The sequence below is a fragment of the Aythya fuligula genome, chromosome 8 (assembly GCF_009819795.1).
Source record: "Aythya fuligula isolate bAytFul2 chromosome 8, bAytFul2.pri, whole genome shotgun sequence".
In the NCBI taxonomy this organism is placed as follows: domain Eukaryota; kingdom Metazoa; phylum Chordata; class Aves; order Anseriformes; family Anatidae; genus Aythya; species Aythya fuligula.
In genome coordinates this window covers 15,478,336-15,496,255 of record NC_045566.1, presented here as the reverse complement: position 1 = coordinate 15,496,255, position 17,920 = coordinate 15,478,336, and the positions used below count along the sequence as shown (strand labels likewise).

Genomic DNA, 17,920 nt, shown 5'->3' with positions numbered 1-17,920 from the left:
AATGTCTTTTAAAGGTGAATCAAAGTTTCTCATCTAACACCTAAAAGCCTCTATCTATAAATACCTGTCTCTACTGAAGAAACATACAACTGAAATCTATATACAGCGAAGATGAGAGGAAGTTTAATGATTCAACTCACCCCTATACCCAGTGCATGACATGGATGTGCAAGTCAGTTCAATTTCAGTTTTCTTAGTACAGTGGTTGATTATTTATTTAACAAAACAAACTAAACTAAAATATTCTCACACACCAGATACTACAAGTGTTTATACAATTACCCTGACTCTAGAAATGTCTCAATTATTCTAGCAGCTGCATATATATTAATAATAAGCAGACAGGGCACTCAATATTGAATTCCTGTCTCCTACTACCACTGCCCTCCTAACCCACCCTGTACAGTGAGCACAGAGTTCTCCTCGCAGGGCTCCACTTATCAGCGACAAACGCTGACAAACAGAAGACAAAACTCTGAGCCCATCCATTACCTGGGCTGATTACTTGGATGTATGGCTCTGCTTATTAAATAGGAGCCTAAGTTAGTATCTGTAACCATACTGATTTCTCTATCACAGACAGAAAAATGTTTCCTCACACATCTACCTAAGCTAATTTTTACTTACTGTGATACAAGCTGGAAGCTTGATGAAATGAGTTCATGAGCTCATGGGACACATGAAGAAGATTTAAACCACCAAACCTGTTTTGTACAAATGCCATCTTTCAATAAAAACCACAAATATGAAACAATAAGCTGTTGTGGAAAAAAATTAATTGTTTGGATGAAAGGACAGCAATGTACACAAGGATAATGCAGTCCCAGAGGGAAGATGCAGATGAAGAAAATCTGTGAAACTGCTTAGATGCTTTCTAGGTATAAAATAATTATTTTAAAGACTTCTGGTATCTGAAAAAGTTTTCAGCTTCATGAAGTGAACAGGGTATAAAATGACATTCATTTTTGATTCATCTTTGCTGTTCCAGAAAGCTGTTATTCCAATAGGAGTTCAGTTCAGTGGTTTATTCATGTTTAACTTTTAAAGGCAGAAGGGAAGCTAATGAAATTTGATGCATTTTATTTTATTGGTAGATTTACCATTAAGACTTCTTGCCTAGTACTTTTTGTAAACTTCAAGCTTTTACTTGGTGCCATTGGTAATTTCCAGTCACTACTGTAGCTTTCAGCATTTTCTATTATCTAACCTACTGTACTGGGAAACCATGAAACTCTCACTTCCCCTTTTCATTCTCCATAATAAAAAGCTAGAATTAAAAGTTAGTGTATATAACAGAATGAAACATTGAAAGCAATGACTAAAAATTTTCTACATGAAAAAAAAAAAAGTCTTTTAATTAAATTAAATTTTCTAGCACACAGAAATATATCATTACTCAGGACTGACCAGCAGCAAGAAGTAAAGGTGCTATTGTTTGTGCAGCAGCAGAATACGCTCAGATCTAAAAAATCCATTTTCAATTTTAAGCCTTTTTCCTCATACTACAAGTCTGGGATGAAGCACTGCTAAGCAAAATTGAATTGCCAGTTGAAGGGGAGGTTTCACAAGACAAAGTTACTCAGGATCACAGCTTTAGATCCAGAAGCAAAAATAAGACAAGAATATGTGAGCAAGAATATAGATATGATCCTTCAACCTTTGAAGTCACCAGGAGGTGATTTATTTTAAATTAATTTTAGAAGTAGCAGGATTAAACTCCACAAGAATTATTTCTATGCTTTTTACAGCATGTCAGATTACTATAGGCCAGAAAAAAAAATGCTTAAAATATAGCTTAATATCTTGATAAAGTGTAAAGGGATACTCTGAAAGAGAATAACTACATAACTTAAGAAGGATGTGGCATTACTTGATAGGAACATATTTTAGAACAGGTATCTAAAGCTTCTTGGAAAGGGAAGACAATCACTTAGGTAGAACTACCAATGTCCCAGAGAAAAGTGAGAATTTTCAGCAAAACAAACTGACATTCAGCCAAGGAATACTGAACCTAGTATATAAATAGTTTTCAAATAAGATTTATCTATGTGTTATCATGCAAAAAGACAATTGAAAACTGTGAAAATCAAACCAAATACTGCTCCTCCTAGGAATTTCAGCACTTGAATTTAAAAAACAGCAGATATTCATCACTAGAGGGCAGTAATATCCCAGAAGGAGCCAAGCAACTTATTTAAACTACTATGACACTCAACAGATAAATCCATGGGTAACATACTTTGCAAAGTCCAAATAAGATACGTGTCCATGGTAAAATCCTGGTTTCATTTCCTTCCAGGAAGTCACGTTCTTCACAAATCGAACCTGTAAAAGTAGACAGAGTGTTTCAGTACAGCTGGAACACACAAAGCTTTGCCTAACATGGTAGATTTTTTATTTCTGCTTTTGTTCAAGTAAAATCTTACAATGCATTTGAAGTTTTTTTTGAATATTACAAAACAATTTGTGCAAACTAAAGTTAGACTTTTTGCAATCATATAGATGACTATTTTTAGATCATCACAATTTAATGATCTGACGCTAACCAAAAGCAGAATACAGCAAGCAGAAGAGAAATCCAACAAAAGCTACCACAACAACATTAACAATGCATACATGTAATTTTTGTTGGTGAATCCTATTTGTAATTTGAAAGGAATCCAGAATTTTCTTGACTTTAAGTAGAAATGCAAGTATACCTTTGATGGAATTGTTTGGCCTGTATTCCATTCTTCAAATAAAAGCATACCAGACTTACAAGCATATTCTTAGACCTATTTTACTGGGATATAAAAAACAAATCCAATGGTTCATTTGGCCCCCCCTCCCAAAATGCAATGCATGAGTAATCCAGAAATTTTGTAAATTTATAAAGTGTAAATTAGATTTACAGTTTATGACCTTGAATGGTTACCATAAGTCTAACATCTCAGTGAAACTTCCAAGTTAAAGCATGAATTAGGCCTTAAACAAAGGCTGAAAAAAGAGGTACCAGCAAACTTCACAGTAACTAGGAACAGTTTTGCATTTCAAAGATAAAAACAAAATAAGATACATGCCCCAAAACAGAAAGTATGATTAAATTAAGTGGGGAATACAAATCCTGATGTAGCTTGCCTTTATTAGGTAAGAAGAATATTTTAACATCAAAGAATTTAGCTCTGAAAATTATTTCAAAACTAGTGAATTGGATAATAAAGAAAAGATGATAAATTTGTACTGCCTGGGTTGTAGTACAATGCTACACCATTTCTGACAGTAAGAATTAGAAGACAGATGTGTATTTCCTGCAAACCTATAGTGTCTTTTTTGTTATACAGTGACATAGATAAGCACAAAGATACTCAGTTGAGACGAAAGAGTCACGAAATGAAAGTTTGACAGCTCACAACAACATGCTAACGTTCTCTGTAAGCTGTAACAGTACCTTGAAACATGAAATAAAGCACTGACCAATGAAGATTTTAAGAGGGAAGACTGGCCTGTTACTGCTTCCTCACACTTGGTAATTTACCTTTTTTCCCTCAAACACTGGCTCTTGGACTCAGGTAAAATAAATGGGTATCATTTTTTCCTAACAGGCAGTGCTCATACACAGATTTTTTTTAGTGCACAGATTTCACAGTCTTAGGCATTTTGCAATTTAAACCATATATTGCATAGGAAAATGGTGCAAGTTTATCTGAAAAGCTCCGCTTAATGTTATATAATGGCATTTCATAAATTGCACTGGTTTTCTGCCTCGTTTTGTCTACAGCACAAAGTATAATGTATCTATATGACTTTGAATCCAGTCAGACTACTTATGCTACTACTGAAACAAACCCAACTTCCATTGACTGTACCTTTTTTAAGATAAATGACAAAATATTTTCAGTGGGGAGCCTCAGCTCTGAGTATTTCTTTACCTAGGAAAGAAGTTTCTTAAATGCAGAGTACACATTATCCTCCCTCCCTTCACCCCCAAGCCCCCAAATGCTACAGCTGGTTGATACAACTCTCCAAGATAACCAGCTATGCTACCTATTTTGTATAATCCAGCATGCAAATAAAGCTTAGATTTGAATTACACTTCCATTGGCAAGTTTTCTGATGCACCAGCTAGATTTATGTTTGTACTAGACTAGGCCTAGACACAGGAAAATGTTAACTGCAAATTCCCAAGGGTCAGTTCTGTCAGTCTCTGTCAGACCTCCATACCACCATCTGCCTTCTCACCTGAAATGTGCCAGTAACAGTTTTTTCAGAATAAATAGATAAATAAATAAAAAGGGGGTTGTCTTACAATTACTTTGCTAATAATTTTTTTATGAACACAGGGTTATTATAGAAGAAACTACATTTTATGCTGTATACCAGAGACCCGACTGGATATTCTAGCCTTTTATTAGCTTTAACACTAAAACCAGGGAAGCTAAGAAGGTTTTATACGACATTTACATCTGCCTTAAGATATTGTTCAGCAACACACTGTGCCCATGAGAATACAAGTTTTTAACACCTCTATCTAGCTTGCAGGCAAGAGATTTTTTCTCCCTTTCCCATAATTTGCAGCATTGCAAAAATTAGAAGCATTCCAGGTCCCAGATAACCTAACGAGTCTGGATTCACATATTTTTAGGGCACAGAAGAATACTCTTTGCTGATTCTTACTGTCAGACATGATCAATTTTATTTTTCTTTTCAGGGCTTAGCAGATACTGGAGCTTTCAAGAGACCAGGCAAGCTTCTCAACTTGAATCCAACTTGAATCCAATGAAAAAAATTTGAGGTTACTTTAAAAGTAACCTCAGATAGAAGTGAATGGAATTCCTGTGAAGTTGTTTCATGGTGCTTTTATATAATCAGCTACAAAGTTGCTCCATAGCCTTTAGTAAGTGAGAAATCAGCTGAGTTTCACTGAATTAAAAAGTCAGATCAAACGTACTCTGGGGGCGTAAGATGTCCTGAAAGGTAAGTTAAATGCATTCAGTTTCTAGGATGATAAGTATTTTAAGCAAGTATCAGTGAGCTGAAAGAAAAAAAAAGAAGGAAAAAAAAAAAAAAAACAAAAAACACCTCAGCATATACTTGGTCTGAGGAACACGTCCAGAGGAATCTATGCATGCAAACCAGTATTCTGGTCATTATCCCATGGCCCGGCATCACATGGATGTTTGCACACTGAATTCCCCAGCTTTTACATCTTTTTATAGATCTATCAATTGCTAAATAACTGAATGGATATTACAAGTAGATGGGGGTATGATTACCAGAAGCCTGAGAATTTTCCATTTGACCTGGAAGAAGAAAGCTCTCAAGGGAGACTGCACACCAACACAGTGTCACCATTACAAGAAACACCTGATTCAGATTTCAAGACCTTTCATAGGGAGGCACTGGTAGCTTAGCTATCTAAGTTGTCATACAGGCTGATAACTTGCAGCTACGTCCAGATTAGAGGACCAGGACCGCTGGAAACCAGCTAGCAGCACAGGTTTGGCTGAATGTCATGAGAAACAACAAGCAAGCTCAAGGCAAGGGCAGCTGAGAAGCAAGTTTGTGAGATGAAGAGATGGGAGTTCACCAATCCAGCCACGGTAAAGCCAGTATACCTGCCTGGCATGAGCAGCTCTTCCTCAGAAGAAAAAAATAGAAGAAAATACAAAGAAAATAGAAGGAAATGGCCCATGCGCAGTAGTGGGCATTAGTATGCACTTGGCCATCTAACTTGGAGAGAAAAGTTCCTAAATGTTCAGCACCAGATGATGACACTGTCCCTGCTATCTGACTCACTGCAACCTTTCTGTTGTTCCACTTCTGATGGTTGTTGAAACCACCACCAGTAGAGGAAATACATATTACTAAAGTCAGTATGAGACTGGTATCCTCTGAGAGGTCACTGTTTTAGAATACATTAGGAAGAAAGATTATATGCTTTCAGCTGTCTTTTTTTTTGAGGAAAATGGGGAGAGAAACTGCAGGAGATATAAGAACAAACTACAAACAGCAAGTTGAGGTAGTGAAATGTGGGATAATCATACCACATTTTCTGTATGTTCACAACAAAAATACAAAATATGTACTCATACCCTCTTTTTTCTAATACTATATCAAGAATACATGCTGAAAGATAGCAATTTAGTTTTAGATATGTTAGATGACACTTCCTCCATGTAACAAAAAAAGCTAAAGTCTGTGTGGCTGGTATGCCATCCAGTTAGGCATAACAAAGGCATACTTGTATGGGCAAAACACATCAGTACTGAAACATGCAAGCAACAAATTCCAATCAAATGTTTTCTCCATTTTAATGAAGGCAAGAGTTTTTGTTACAGACCACAGAGGTCTGAAATGCAACATGGTAAACGTGGCACTGAGCTCACTACAAATAAAAGGCCCAACCTGTGGAAAGAGGGGCAGTTCCCAGGATCCTGCTTTCAGGCAAGCTGCAAAAGAGAGCAGGGCAGCTGGGAAAAAATCCATCTGAAACTAAAATGGATGTGTTAGGGACTCTTATGGGATTATCTCAAAGCAGCTACAGTTTATATTTGGAGTGGATTTTAAGTAGCTTTTTTTCCCAGATTGCGTTCAAGAAGTAAAGGTTTCACAGATGGACAGAGAACTTAAAATCTGTAACAGAATTAGAATAGTTTGGAAAAAGTACAGCAGAAATAGTATATACCAGAGGGCTTACTATTTTACTGATTTATTTATGTCAGCCTAAGACAACCTTCACCTTGCTCAGGGAGGTGTTTTTTTTTTTTTTTAACAGAAAGTATCGCTGATAAGGACAAATTTGCCTTTGTGATGTGTTCATGTATATTGCTGGTGGTATATATACAGCTAATGCACTCAACTCAGTGGGACTGGTGAAGGCAGCATGTGAATATGTCATGCATATCCAAGCCCACAAGGAGCAAGCACACATCAGCTACTACTCAGCACCTTTGACATCTCCAGAATTGTGTGTTATGTCTTGCAATGGGAAGTTGTTAATCATATACACAACATATTTCAATATGCTAAAGAAATGTTTTTTCTTTGAAGAACTATGTAATATATAAAGCTTTTCATTGTTAGCATCTCCCAGTTAATAACCACTGAAGAAGAGGAGTATCAACTGTCTAATTAAACAACATGAATCATCACCACTTTGGACAATAGCACAGTATCAAATTAATTTAGAACTGCCAGTACTGTATACATGCCCAGCATTGAATGGATTTAATTATTCACAGAAACAGAAACTGCAGTTGGAAGTGCAATGCTAAGTGTGATTGACTTGAGCAGGAATTTTCAATTAAAAGATACAGGCTTGTTAAATCTTTTGGAATTCTCCCTGCTCTTGGTGCACAGAACTTCAGTATTTGTTCTGTGCAGTGGACAAGACTACAGGGATGACTACCAGGTTTACTCTTAATCTCAGTAATCATATATCACAGTACCACCTGCGTATTTTAGGACATATTTCACAACAGCAAGAACCCAACAGTGACATGACCTCGCTTCCACGAAACAGGTCTCCAGTCCCACCCCAAGCACACTCTATGTCCTGGATGCTGAGATTCTGACCTCAATCTTTCTCCCACATACAGAACTGAGACTGAAGGGCCCAATACCATCTGCTTCCTCCTCCTCCAGACTACAGCAGCTGCGCTGAGCTGCTCCTGCCTGTAGGCATGCACTTAAAGGAGCTGGAAGCCTCCGTGTTGATATGCTGCAATGCAGAACAGCTCCTGCTGCTGCTGCATATCAGCTTCAGATGATCAGCATACAACCAGTAGTACATACGGAGAGTTTGGCAACATTTATTTTATGGGCAGGGATGAGGACATAATGTTGTTTCAGACCACTGACTTAGGTTCCCTGAATCTGCACTCATTACAAGCAGGAAAATAATTATAAAAAAAAAAAAAAAACACACACACACAAAATAAAACTTCTTTCCCTCCCCCAAAGAAAAAAACAGCAGACTGTCATGAGTTTAGTTAAGAGCTCAAAGTGGATGCAAAACAACTCACTTACAGTGGCTCCTTACAGCCACTTCTTTCTACCTATTTTTCATCACCTGTGAGCCCTGAGCAAAGACAGACACAGCCCTGAGCACAGCCCTGACAGCACAGCACTTGTACTACACAGAGAGGAGAGCACTTAAGACTGCATTCACTGCAGATGGAGATAATAGGGAAGTATTATTACAAGGCCAAAAGGCAAACCATTGACAATACAATAAACCACTACACACAATTATAACAAAGGTCATTACTGCCTTAGCCATGTCCCTTTTACCTTAGTTTTTCTCCTGAGAAGAGGTACTTACCACCTCCAGTAGCACAGCAAAAACCTAAACCTATTATCTAATAAATATTATTTTCAACAAAGAAAATATAAACATATTAAAATTCATTTATACGGGAAAATGCAACACAGAAGCCAACTCTTTCAGATGATAAATGGGTATAACAGCAAAAAAAGTTTTCTGCGCTCTCTTCTTGTTTAATAAAAACATCCCAAATGCAGCATCTTACCTGATCTTGCAGAGACATAACAGGATTATTTTTGGTTGTATTGATATGTAAAACGTGATATTTGTTCTTTGCACAAAGATCATAGGCAATATTTGTGAAGGATGTGCTGGCAGTCTTAGGTACTCTGTTGTAAATAATCACCACATCATCTTCTTCATCCAGTGTCACATCTTGTCGGGAGCCATCTGCTGTATGACGTTGCTCTATTTCTCTGACTTCATGTCTTGCAATAGCCCTTTCTGTTAAGGATGACAAATACAAGATTTCAGTGTAAAGACTGCCAATTTTGAAGTTCAAACCTTGGAATGCAAATAACCTGGTGAAGAGCAATACTGCCTCAGCAATAAACACTTGCTGTTATACATATTTCTGACTTATAAAGCAAAAAAGACTATAAAATGTACAAATGATAAAAGGTGACTTAGTCTGACAAAGACTAGAAAACAGTATGCTAGGGGAACATATACCATATTCTATGACTCATGTAAATGCTACTGAACATTTCCTTTAAGGAAAAGTATCTATTATGTGCTATGAAAATGGTGACATTTTGTCACAATGGTGAAGAAGTATCTCAAATAATTTCTATAAAATATCTACTATTTAAAAACTATAATAAAAGAAATAACTCAAGCAACCTGGAGAATATGGATTTTCCCAAACCAGTAGAATTACTAACACTACAGATTTAGTCAATTAACTCTATAGAGGCACTGGAATTCAGATGAAGCCAACATTTTTGATAGACTAGTTAACACAAGACCCAAGTGCAAAGCATTACAATCCAATAACCGATTTTGCAAAAATTCCATTGGATTTATTGATTTCAAGTTCAACAAGAATATAAGTGATAGATGCTTACAAAACAGTGAACATGAAAGAGAAAAGTGATCTCTCAAGTACTGAAATTCATTCAATACATAAAACGGAAGAGACGTGGAAAAAACAAGCTATGGACAACATTTTGGCAAGGTGAGTACATGACAAACCATTTTTCCTTTTATACAAAGGGCAACACTGACTAACTGAACGCTGCTTCAAGTGCTAACGGCCTATTTGTAAAATGACTATCAGACTATTATGGCGTTTTTTCTGCTACTGAATATTAAATGCTTTTTACCGATTCAGACATAGATTTGTTCTGTCCTAGATAAGTATATACTTTAATACGATTTGTTATACACATATCAAAGCATCTTTTCTTATTCACTTACTGTGATACTGTCTTTAATAATATATTCAAGTAAATCTTTGATGGCCAACAGCGCACACTGAAGTCAATACTACAAGAGTAACCTGTAATTCTCTGTATTATGTTCTTACGCAGGATGATACTTAGCAGCAAAGCTGTTGGCCTCTACCTCCCTTGCTTCCAATAACTCAGTTCCTTGTATTTTCTTTCACCACATCTCTTTAATTATAACATAAAATCACTTTAAAACAGAATCATTAAGCTGTGAACACCACTAGCCTGTAATTCCACATAAGTTGTCTTCAACCACAAACTTCCATCTGTCTGAAACGTTTCAAAGCTTAAACTTTCTCTCTCATATGCTCACATCTCACACCCCATAACTAAGTTACATCAGTATGAAAATGTTTGTAGAAAATGCTTATTGAGTATATCTCAATTTTCCACATGACATCTGCTGCTCCCCACTACATCAGTCACAGTTTTTACTCCTTCCTTTCTCATTTGATACCTCTCTCATCACTGCTGGCAAACCTCTGATTTCGGAAAGATGAGGCAACAGAATCAGGTTTCATCTAGCTGAAGGTGGCTACAAGAAGAAGTGACTGGCAACTCTTCTTCCTGCCAGTAACTGAGCAGAGGAAGCATTTGGTATGGGACACCCATGGCTGCATGGCTGCTCAAGGCTACACAGATACTAAATGCCACCTAGAGAGGCTGAAATGGAACATTTCATTTGCATTTCTACACCAGAGTCGTACATCTCAGCTAGATTTGAATGATGATTGCACAGAACTGCACGTGGCTGCACGGTACCACAAGGAACTTCCAATTTATATGCAGTAAGCTTTATGTATATAAAAGTAAAAAGGCACAAGAAATGGACAGGATTTTCAAAAAGAGTGATGAGAAATATTCTTCTATTGAGATATTTGAAACCATGATGATTCAAGAATTAGTGTGAGAAGTGAACTGTAAAGGCTATGTGTAGGATACAAAAGACATGATTAAATGCAAGCAGCAGAAAGGCTGCTGCATACAATCATCTTAAAGCTGGTATGGTGTGAGGGGAAAACAAGAACCTATGCAAGAACTTCCATAAATACAAAGTACACAGTGCTTTGTATTTATGGAAGTGCTTTGTATTTTTATCAAAGAATAAGTAAGATTTAAGCTTCAAACTAACATGAAAAATATTTTTTATGACAACGAATTGAAATCAGTATGTTTTAACAATTTTTTACATGTGAAAAACAGAGTAAGAATCATAGAATATCCTGAGTTGGAAGGGACCCTTAAGGATCATCTGGAGGAAGATGCTAGCTATTTATTGAATATACTTGACTTTACTAGAAATCTCTTTAGATGACAATCATGGAAATTTAATTTTCATTTTGAGAACTTTTCTACACAGGATTGGACTGATTTCACTGAAATCAGTTTAAAAAGTCAGGTTTTTATTTCATATCAGAAACCCCATGGACAAAATGATGTTCTACAGACTCACTGTTTTCATTGCATTCTATTTAAACCTGATTTTATAAGAAAAGAAGAAAAGTGGTTTGCAAAATTATTAAGAGATGTCTAAACTGGCTTAAGACTGTTCACACTAAGCAGCACTTAAGCAAGAGGTATTTTGAATACAAGAGAGATTTTCATGGTAATATAATGCATGATAATTTAAAGTTAGAAAATATTGTCTCACTTTTTTTTTTTTTTTTTTTTTTAATTACTGCCCCTTTAGGTTCATTGATTAATATCATTTTTATACAGTGTGGAAAAATGTTGCTCTGTCATGTGTTGTCTTACATGCAAACTTTCATCAATTTCTAAGTCAGTTTGCACACAGGCAGTACCATACATGAGCAGAAAAGAGGAAATACCACAGCCAACAGTAAGTTAGTTTGCCAGTCAGATGCTACCAGAAAGTAGCGTACAATGGGTGAATTCTGTCTTCTCCTTTACCAGAAGTACTACTAACAGCATTCAATCTGTGCGTCACCACCAGCTATGGAAAAATTTGAAATAATTTCTCTTCAAGATCTCTGCCCTTTCAAGTCAACAGTTTGTCAACAGGTTTTAAAATTATTAACACAGGGAGAGATATGGACAGACCAAGTTTGATTGCTTAGGCCTGTTTTCTTAGGATCTTGTCTAATAAAAATCACATGTGAAAATGCACTAAAAATATATTGAAATGAACAATGTTGAAATAATTACAGAAATATATCACTGATTATAAGCCGTTTGTAAATATATAATATTAATATAATATAATACCTTGCATATTAAAACAGACAAATGCCTTTGAACAAGTTTATTAGCATTTACTGCAAATCCAAGTGCTAACTGCATAAAAAATTACATCTTCCCAAACAAAACAGAGTAGCACAGATCCTATCAACTTAAATGTTAACAAAACTAAACACTTCAAACTTGTCACATTTTTCACTAAAACTCCAGAACCTCTTAGGCATTTCTTAACAAGAAAATTTGAAAGTAACAGAAACTTTTCTTTCCTCTATGTCTTAGCCCGTATCACTTTTGATCAAGAATACATTTTGAGCCTTGCTGACGATCAAAGTGAAGTTAACCAAGTATCTGGAAGAATAATTCAAAGCACACCACCCAATGCTCTTTGTCCTTTGCATCTACTTTCCTTCTGCACATGTCCATGGATATTATGTAGGTTCTCCTTTCGGTATCTCTTGTGTGCATGCCATACTTCCTTGTGAAACCTCCTACTCAGATGAGGAAAGGCTCAGTCTTGAAATAGTTTTGAGTTCAGCAACCTTCCAGTGTTGCCCAATGGAATAAAAAGATATGGATTATACCTCAACACCGACTTGTTGCAGAGGAACCGGACAGCTAGATGTGGCAAGTGTGCTGGCACCATCTCTGAGCAAACAGTTGCTGTGTATCTGTGGCACTGGATGCCACTTCAAACCAATAAGCAGCTTTCTTCCAGTTGGGAACAATATTGAAGCCAGCTGACCTGGTGTCTCAGCTTTGTTTCCACCCAGCTCCCAGGCCGATTAGGCAAGCAGCTGGTAGCCTGAGGCACCGTGCAGCTCTCAAGCTGTTTCACTGCCCAAAAGCTGCACTGAGCACTTCATTGGCCTGAATACTGAACCAGAGCACGACCAAAAACCTACTCAATATTGACGCCATTCTCCTCCAATGAAGGATGAAAACTAAATAGCAGCTTAAAAATTATCCATAATTACTTAGCAAACTTCACGTCCTGATTCACTTTTCAAATTATATACACAAACCATACACACAGACCTCATCCTCTGCTGAAATGTGGCTGCCTGTGGGAGCTGTTCAGCAGCACACCACTTCGACAAACCAGAGCACTGCTGCTGTACGTGAATATGAATACTTGGAGGATGGAGAGGAAGAAAAAGAATCAATAATGCTATGACAATTTGTGGCCATGAAGGATTTGTGTCACTACAGCCAATTAAAACTACAGGAAAAATATACACTGAATTAATATAAAAACCCTAAAGTTAAATTTGTTGAAGGTATCAGTAATAACATACCACCTCTTCCAAAGACCTGTAAGAATACTAACTCTGTTCTGCTCTAATGTTAAGTCTTACAAACAGCAGAACCATTGCATTGGTTCTTCAGCAACTTCATGACTTAACTACCAACGTCAAATCAAAGGCTTGCCCCAAATACTTCTACTTTCCATTCCTCTGTAGAAGCACTACTCCATGAGGCCTGCTGATGGATGACACTTCCCTGCTTCTAAAGGCAGCTGTGGGGGAAGCATGGGGGGCATGAGGACAGAGCTGGGACACCTTCCTGCCTGCTCCAGGAGTGGCAGCGCGCTGACACCGCTCCAGGGCACTCCAGCTTCTCTCAGGTTAGAGCAACTCCTTGCAGCTATCGCTAAGTGATCATCTTTAAAATTGTAATTAAGATTCTGACCCCCATTAACATATGTTAATAAAGGTTTTAGAACCAACATTAAGCAAGGATAGCAAAACACTTGCAATCTGATAGAAATACAAGCTGCTAGCCAATTCAACACAAGAGCGAAGCAACACAGAGGTACACTAACCTCCACCGTGCCAAGTTTTAATTAAGAAAACAAAAAAAAAAATGCTTACAAAACAGCAATTTCAGTCACCAGTGGTATCTGACCCAGTGACAGCCCAACTCAAGCACACTGCCATCCTCGCACAGAGGCTTGCTGGTACTGCTGAGCTCCTCACGCACACACTGCCACCAACCACTTCAGATCCTCACAAATTTTGCTTAAAGATATCATCTGGGAACCTGTGTACCACACTTACAGAAATCACTGCTAATGCCACGTCCCATAGCCCATAATTTATTCTAGTTAAAGATCAACATGAGCATTTTGCTTTCTTCTTTTCCTAGATATTTTTCTGTGCAGGTTATGACTTGCCTAATTAGGTAAGTTTTAACCCTTAACACAACTTAGCTAAACACACTTCAGTCAAAGAGACCATTGGCCTTATTTGCAAATCTTACTATTTTTAATCAGCCTAAGAGATAGCCACTAAAAACTTTAATGTTTATTTTAACAATGACTCAGATCCCATGAGAGGCTCAGCACACATGCTCTGGGACCAGTTCTTACCTACAGAAAGTAAAGACCACGTGCAGAGCACATGCAAGGACAGAAACAGAGCATAAAAATTAAAATAACTTCTCTGGTACTACTTTAACTACTTTAGGTCAGGTTAAGAAGACCCACCTTTTCCTACTCCTTTTGATAACTCAGTTGCCTTTGTATGGAGAGATTCTAATAACTAATTTTATAAATTGCATTCCAGCTTGTTTTCTCCAGTAAGGCAAACAGAAAGGAACAGGTATAAAAACTTCTGCTATAAGAAGCAGTAATTTAGCGAACAATTACAACTCGCTAACATTACCAATCTTTTTCTTTAATAGCAGTTAATGCATCTTGAGAACAGAAGGAAAAAGAATAGTCCAGACAGAGAAGAATTGCTTTCAGACTCCAAAAAAGGCACATGGCACTTCACTGAGCTGGTTAAAGACAAAACAACAACAAAATGGAGCAGCAAGGAAGCAACTCCAACAAGGCAATGAAATCATTAACTAAAATCTAATGCAGCAGCTGTCTGAAAATTACAAGTAGCAATTCTGAAAAACTTGCTATGGCTCCATTAGCGTTTGATACTCATCATTTATTTTCAAGATAGCATTTTTGTCAGGGCTTTATTTTTAACACATAAATTGAAACATATTGAGTAGCATGTGACATTGTCCAGGGTCTGATACTAAACTAAACAAACAAGCAAACAAACGAAAAAATCTCTATACCATATATACATCCAAGCTGGTTTCAACACCTGAGACTATTTCTCATTTTTTCTGTAAATTTTTGATATCCTTACAAATGCAGTTGATAGACATAGCACTTCTAGATTAAGTTCTAAATATATATTAATATATAAAAAGAAATACACATGTTAGCGTATGTATGGCCTTATATGTTTCCTACAGTCTTCTGTTGGGCAGAATAGCCAAAAAATTAAATTTAGATGCTAACCCAAAGTTTTCATTATATAAAACACTGGATGTATTCCCATTGCAAGTTTGGGGGTCTCTATAAAGAAGATCAGGCAATCCGTTTATTGCACTCATTCAAAAGAATCGGAGTGATTTCAGTAATCTCAAATGACATGAGTGATTTTCATTACCTTGCACACTCTTTACAGCAACACAGAACTGAATAATTTACAGTGGAAAAGACTTCTGAGGTTGGCCCTCACCACTGTTGGCAGATTGTTGACTCAAATTCAACTTGTCTACTTTCCTGCAAAGCACATCCAGCCTGTACTGTTCCACAGGCCACTTCTATACCAGGTGTGAGGTTTTATGCTTTATTTTACTTCCATGAGGCTCCAGTCAGCCCCACTCTCCAGCCTGAGTGCCCTCTGAGAGCAAGCAGCCCTGCACTCAGAATGCTAACCATTCCTTACATCTCAAGTTGCCTCAGGAAGAGAAAAACTAAACAGAAAGCCCATGCAAAGCCACAGAATAAATTAATTTCATTTACAGATCAAAGCTGAGATATCCCACGAAGCCTGACTATTTCCAGAAAAAGTATGCCTTCTTAGCAGATTTTCTTGTGTAATAACATTGAATACTACAGAAAAAAAGGAGGCTTTACTCCCCCAAACACGAGATTTTCAAAACTTTATTAGAGCTTAAAAAGAAAAGTTGCATACCAGCTGTAAATACAGCAGCACCACTGCTGGTCTGGAACACTGCAAATAATATTAGTTAAAAAGTCACATAAAAAACACAGAAACTTTTTAGGCAACATGGTGCAGCAGTAAGATTTAAAAATAATCAGATATCAAATAACTCCATTAACTCTGCAGCTTCAGACTGTTTTGTTTGACACCAACGTTGAATTCAAGTTCATTAATTAGTATGACAGCAAACAACAGAATCATAGAATTTCTGAATTGGAAGAGACCCACAAGGATCAAGTCCAACTCCTGGCTACCCAAAGGACCACCTCCCTCCAAAAAATAGACACCATTCAGCTTTTTTCCTCACAGTCACCTGCAATTTCAGGTTTCTTGAGGCTGAAACAGCCTGATTAACAGATAAATATAAAGATGTAACCACGTAAGGAAAAGGTTTGTGGCTTTTCAAAATGCCAGGAGTGTTGAACGGTTAAGAAGCACTGTGGCTACAATAAATGCAGCTAAAAATACTTGCATATCAGGGAGTTGTTTTCTAAATACAAACCACGGTTTAGTACATAATGGAAGGGCCTGCTCTTACCTAGTGTCTTAATATCGTAATGCAGGCCCTTCGGAGTTAGCATGAAAACCTAATGGAGCTGCTTTATACATGGCTATGGCTGTCAGAAGTGTTCTGCTACACAAACGTGCATGTCACTCCTGCAAGCAAAATCCAATTCAAAAAAAAAAAAGCAAGATCAATATAGATCATCTGACTCCATATAGCAAGAAAGGCTGGAGACAATTTATTTTATACAAGCTTTCTCCAGACAAAATTATTTACTTTTCCTGAAAGGGTATTGTGCAGCATAAAAGGAAAAAGGATCATTAAATTGTCTGTTAAAATCATTTAGGGACCTATATGTATGGACAACGCTGTATAACAGTAATTCACCATCACACTCAATAAACCTAATTGGAAAGATATACTGTTATTTCCAGCATATTATACTTATATCCCTGCTTGTCTTTGCACTTCTTGGCTAAACTAACCTGATCCAGAAAATAAAATATTGCCAGTTGGTCTAACAGCCCTGAAAAAAAATAGCGAATAGCAAACAGCATTGCTTTCCGATCAGAATTGCTGATGTAAACATTTTATTCAGAATCTTACTAAGTTAAAGTGCCAAGAATAAGCTCATGATAATTCTATTTGATAACAACTGATACACCAGGATATGTACTTAAATAACACCAGATGCATACAGACTGAACATTTACAATGATAAACATAATTGCTGACCTTAACATAGGTATAGAATTGTGCAAATCCTTTGGAAACAAACAAACAAACAAACAACAGAAATAAGTCTGCATGCTGAATGAAGCCCAATGTTGTTAAGTCATAAGAGAATTAATTTTAATTACATTTTTAAAGGCTGACTAGATAAGCTTTTGATTATATTCTTTGTTTTCTTTGTGAAAACCACTTGCTCCTGTTAATTTCATTTTAAGAACTTCAATTTCATTCTGTACCCTGGTTGCTTTATATACAAATGAAAAGTACCTTTTATTTTCCTCTAAACTTTGCAGAGATTTACTAGCCCATATAGCCTAAATATCAATATAGTAACAAATACAGACAGCAACAGCCTTATCTTTTATTTTAATCTCATACTGCCAGCCTGAACACTTCATCTCACACGGCGATGAAAAAGATAAGCATGAATAAAAGTAAGTCTAACAACACATAGACCCCACATTTCAGAAGCCTCAATCAAAGCCATTTTAAATAAATCCAGGTACGAGAAAAACACTCTTTGAATTAAATGCTGAAACTGCAGTGAACACTGAATTAATTAGTTCCTCAACTACCTCTGAAAATCTCTCCTTGCTATGTCTGATGCCTCTGTGAAAGACCTGGGGGTCCAAGCCAAACTCAGGCAGAACTAGGAAACTGGTTCTTTTCTGAAAAAATAATCACCTGATTAAAAATAGTCCTTCACCTCTGA

The 17,920-nt window shown here is 36.8% G+C and overlaps 1 protein-coding gene across 1 annotated transcript in view; it reads right to left on the bottom strand.

The window, feature by feature from the left end:
- Positions 1 to 17,920, bottom strand: part of HS2ST1 (heparan sulfate 2-O-sulfotransferase 1) — an 80,103-nt gene that overhangs the window by 12,781 nt on the left and 49,402 nt on the right. The window contains exons 2-3 of the mRNA XM_032192621.1: positions 8,511 to 8,749; positions 2,240 to 2,325 (exon numbers count right to left, since the gene is read on the bottom strand). Coding sequence (XP_032048512.1) covers positions 2,240 to 2,325; positions 8,511 to 8,749 — 325 coding nt within the window. The remainder of the gene's footprint in view (positions 1 to 2,239; positions 2,326 to 8,510; positions 8,750 to 17,920) is intronic.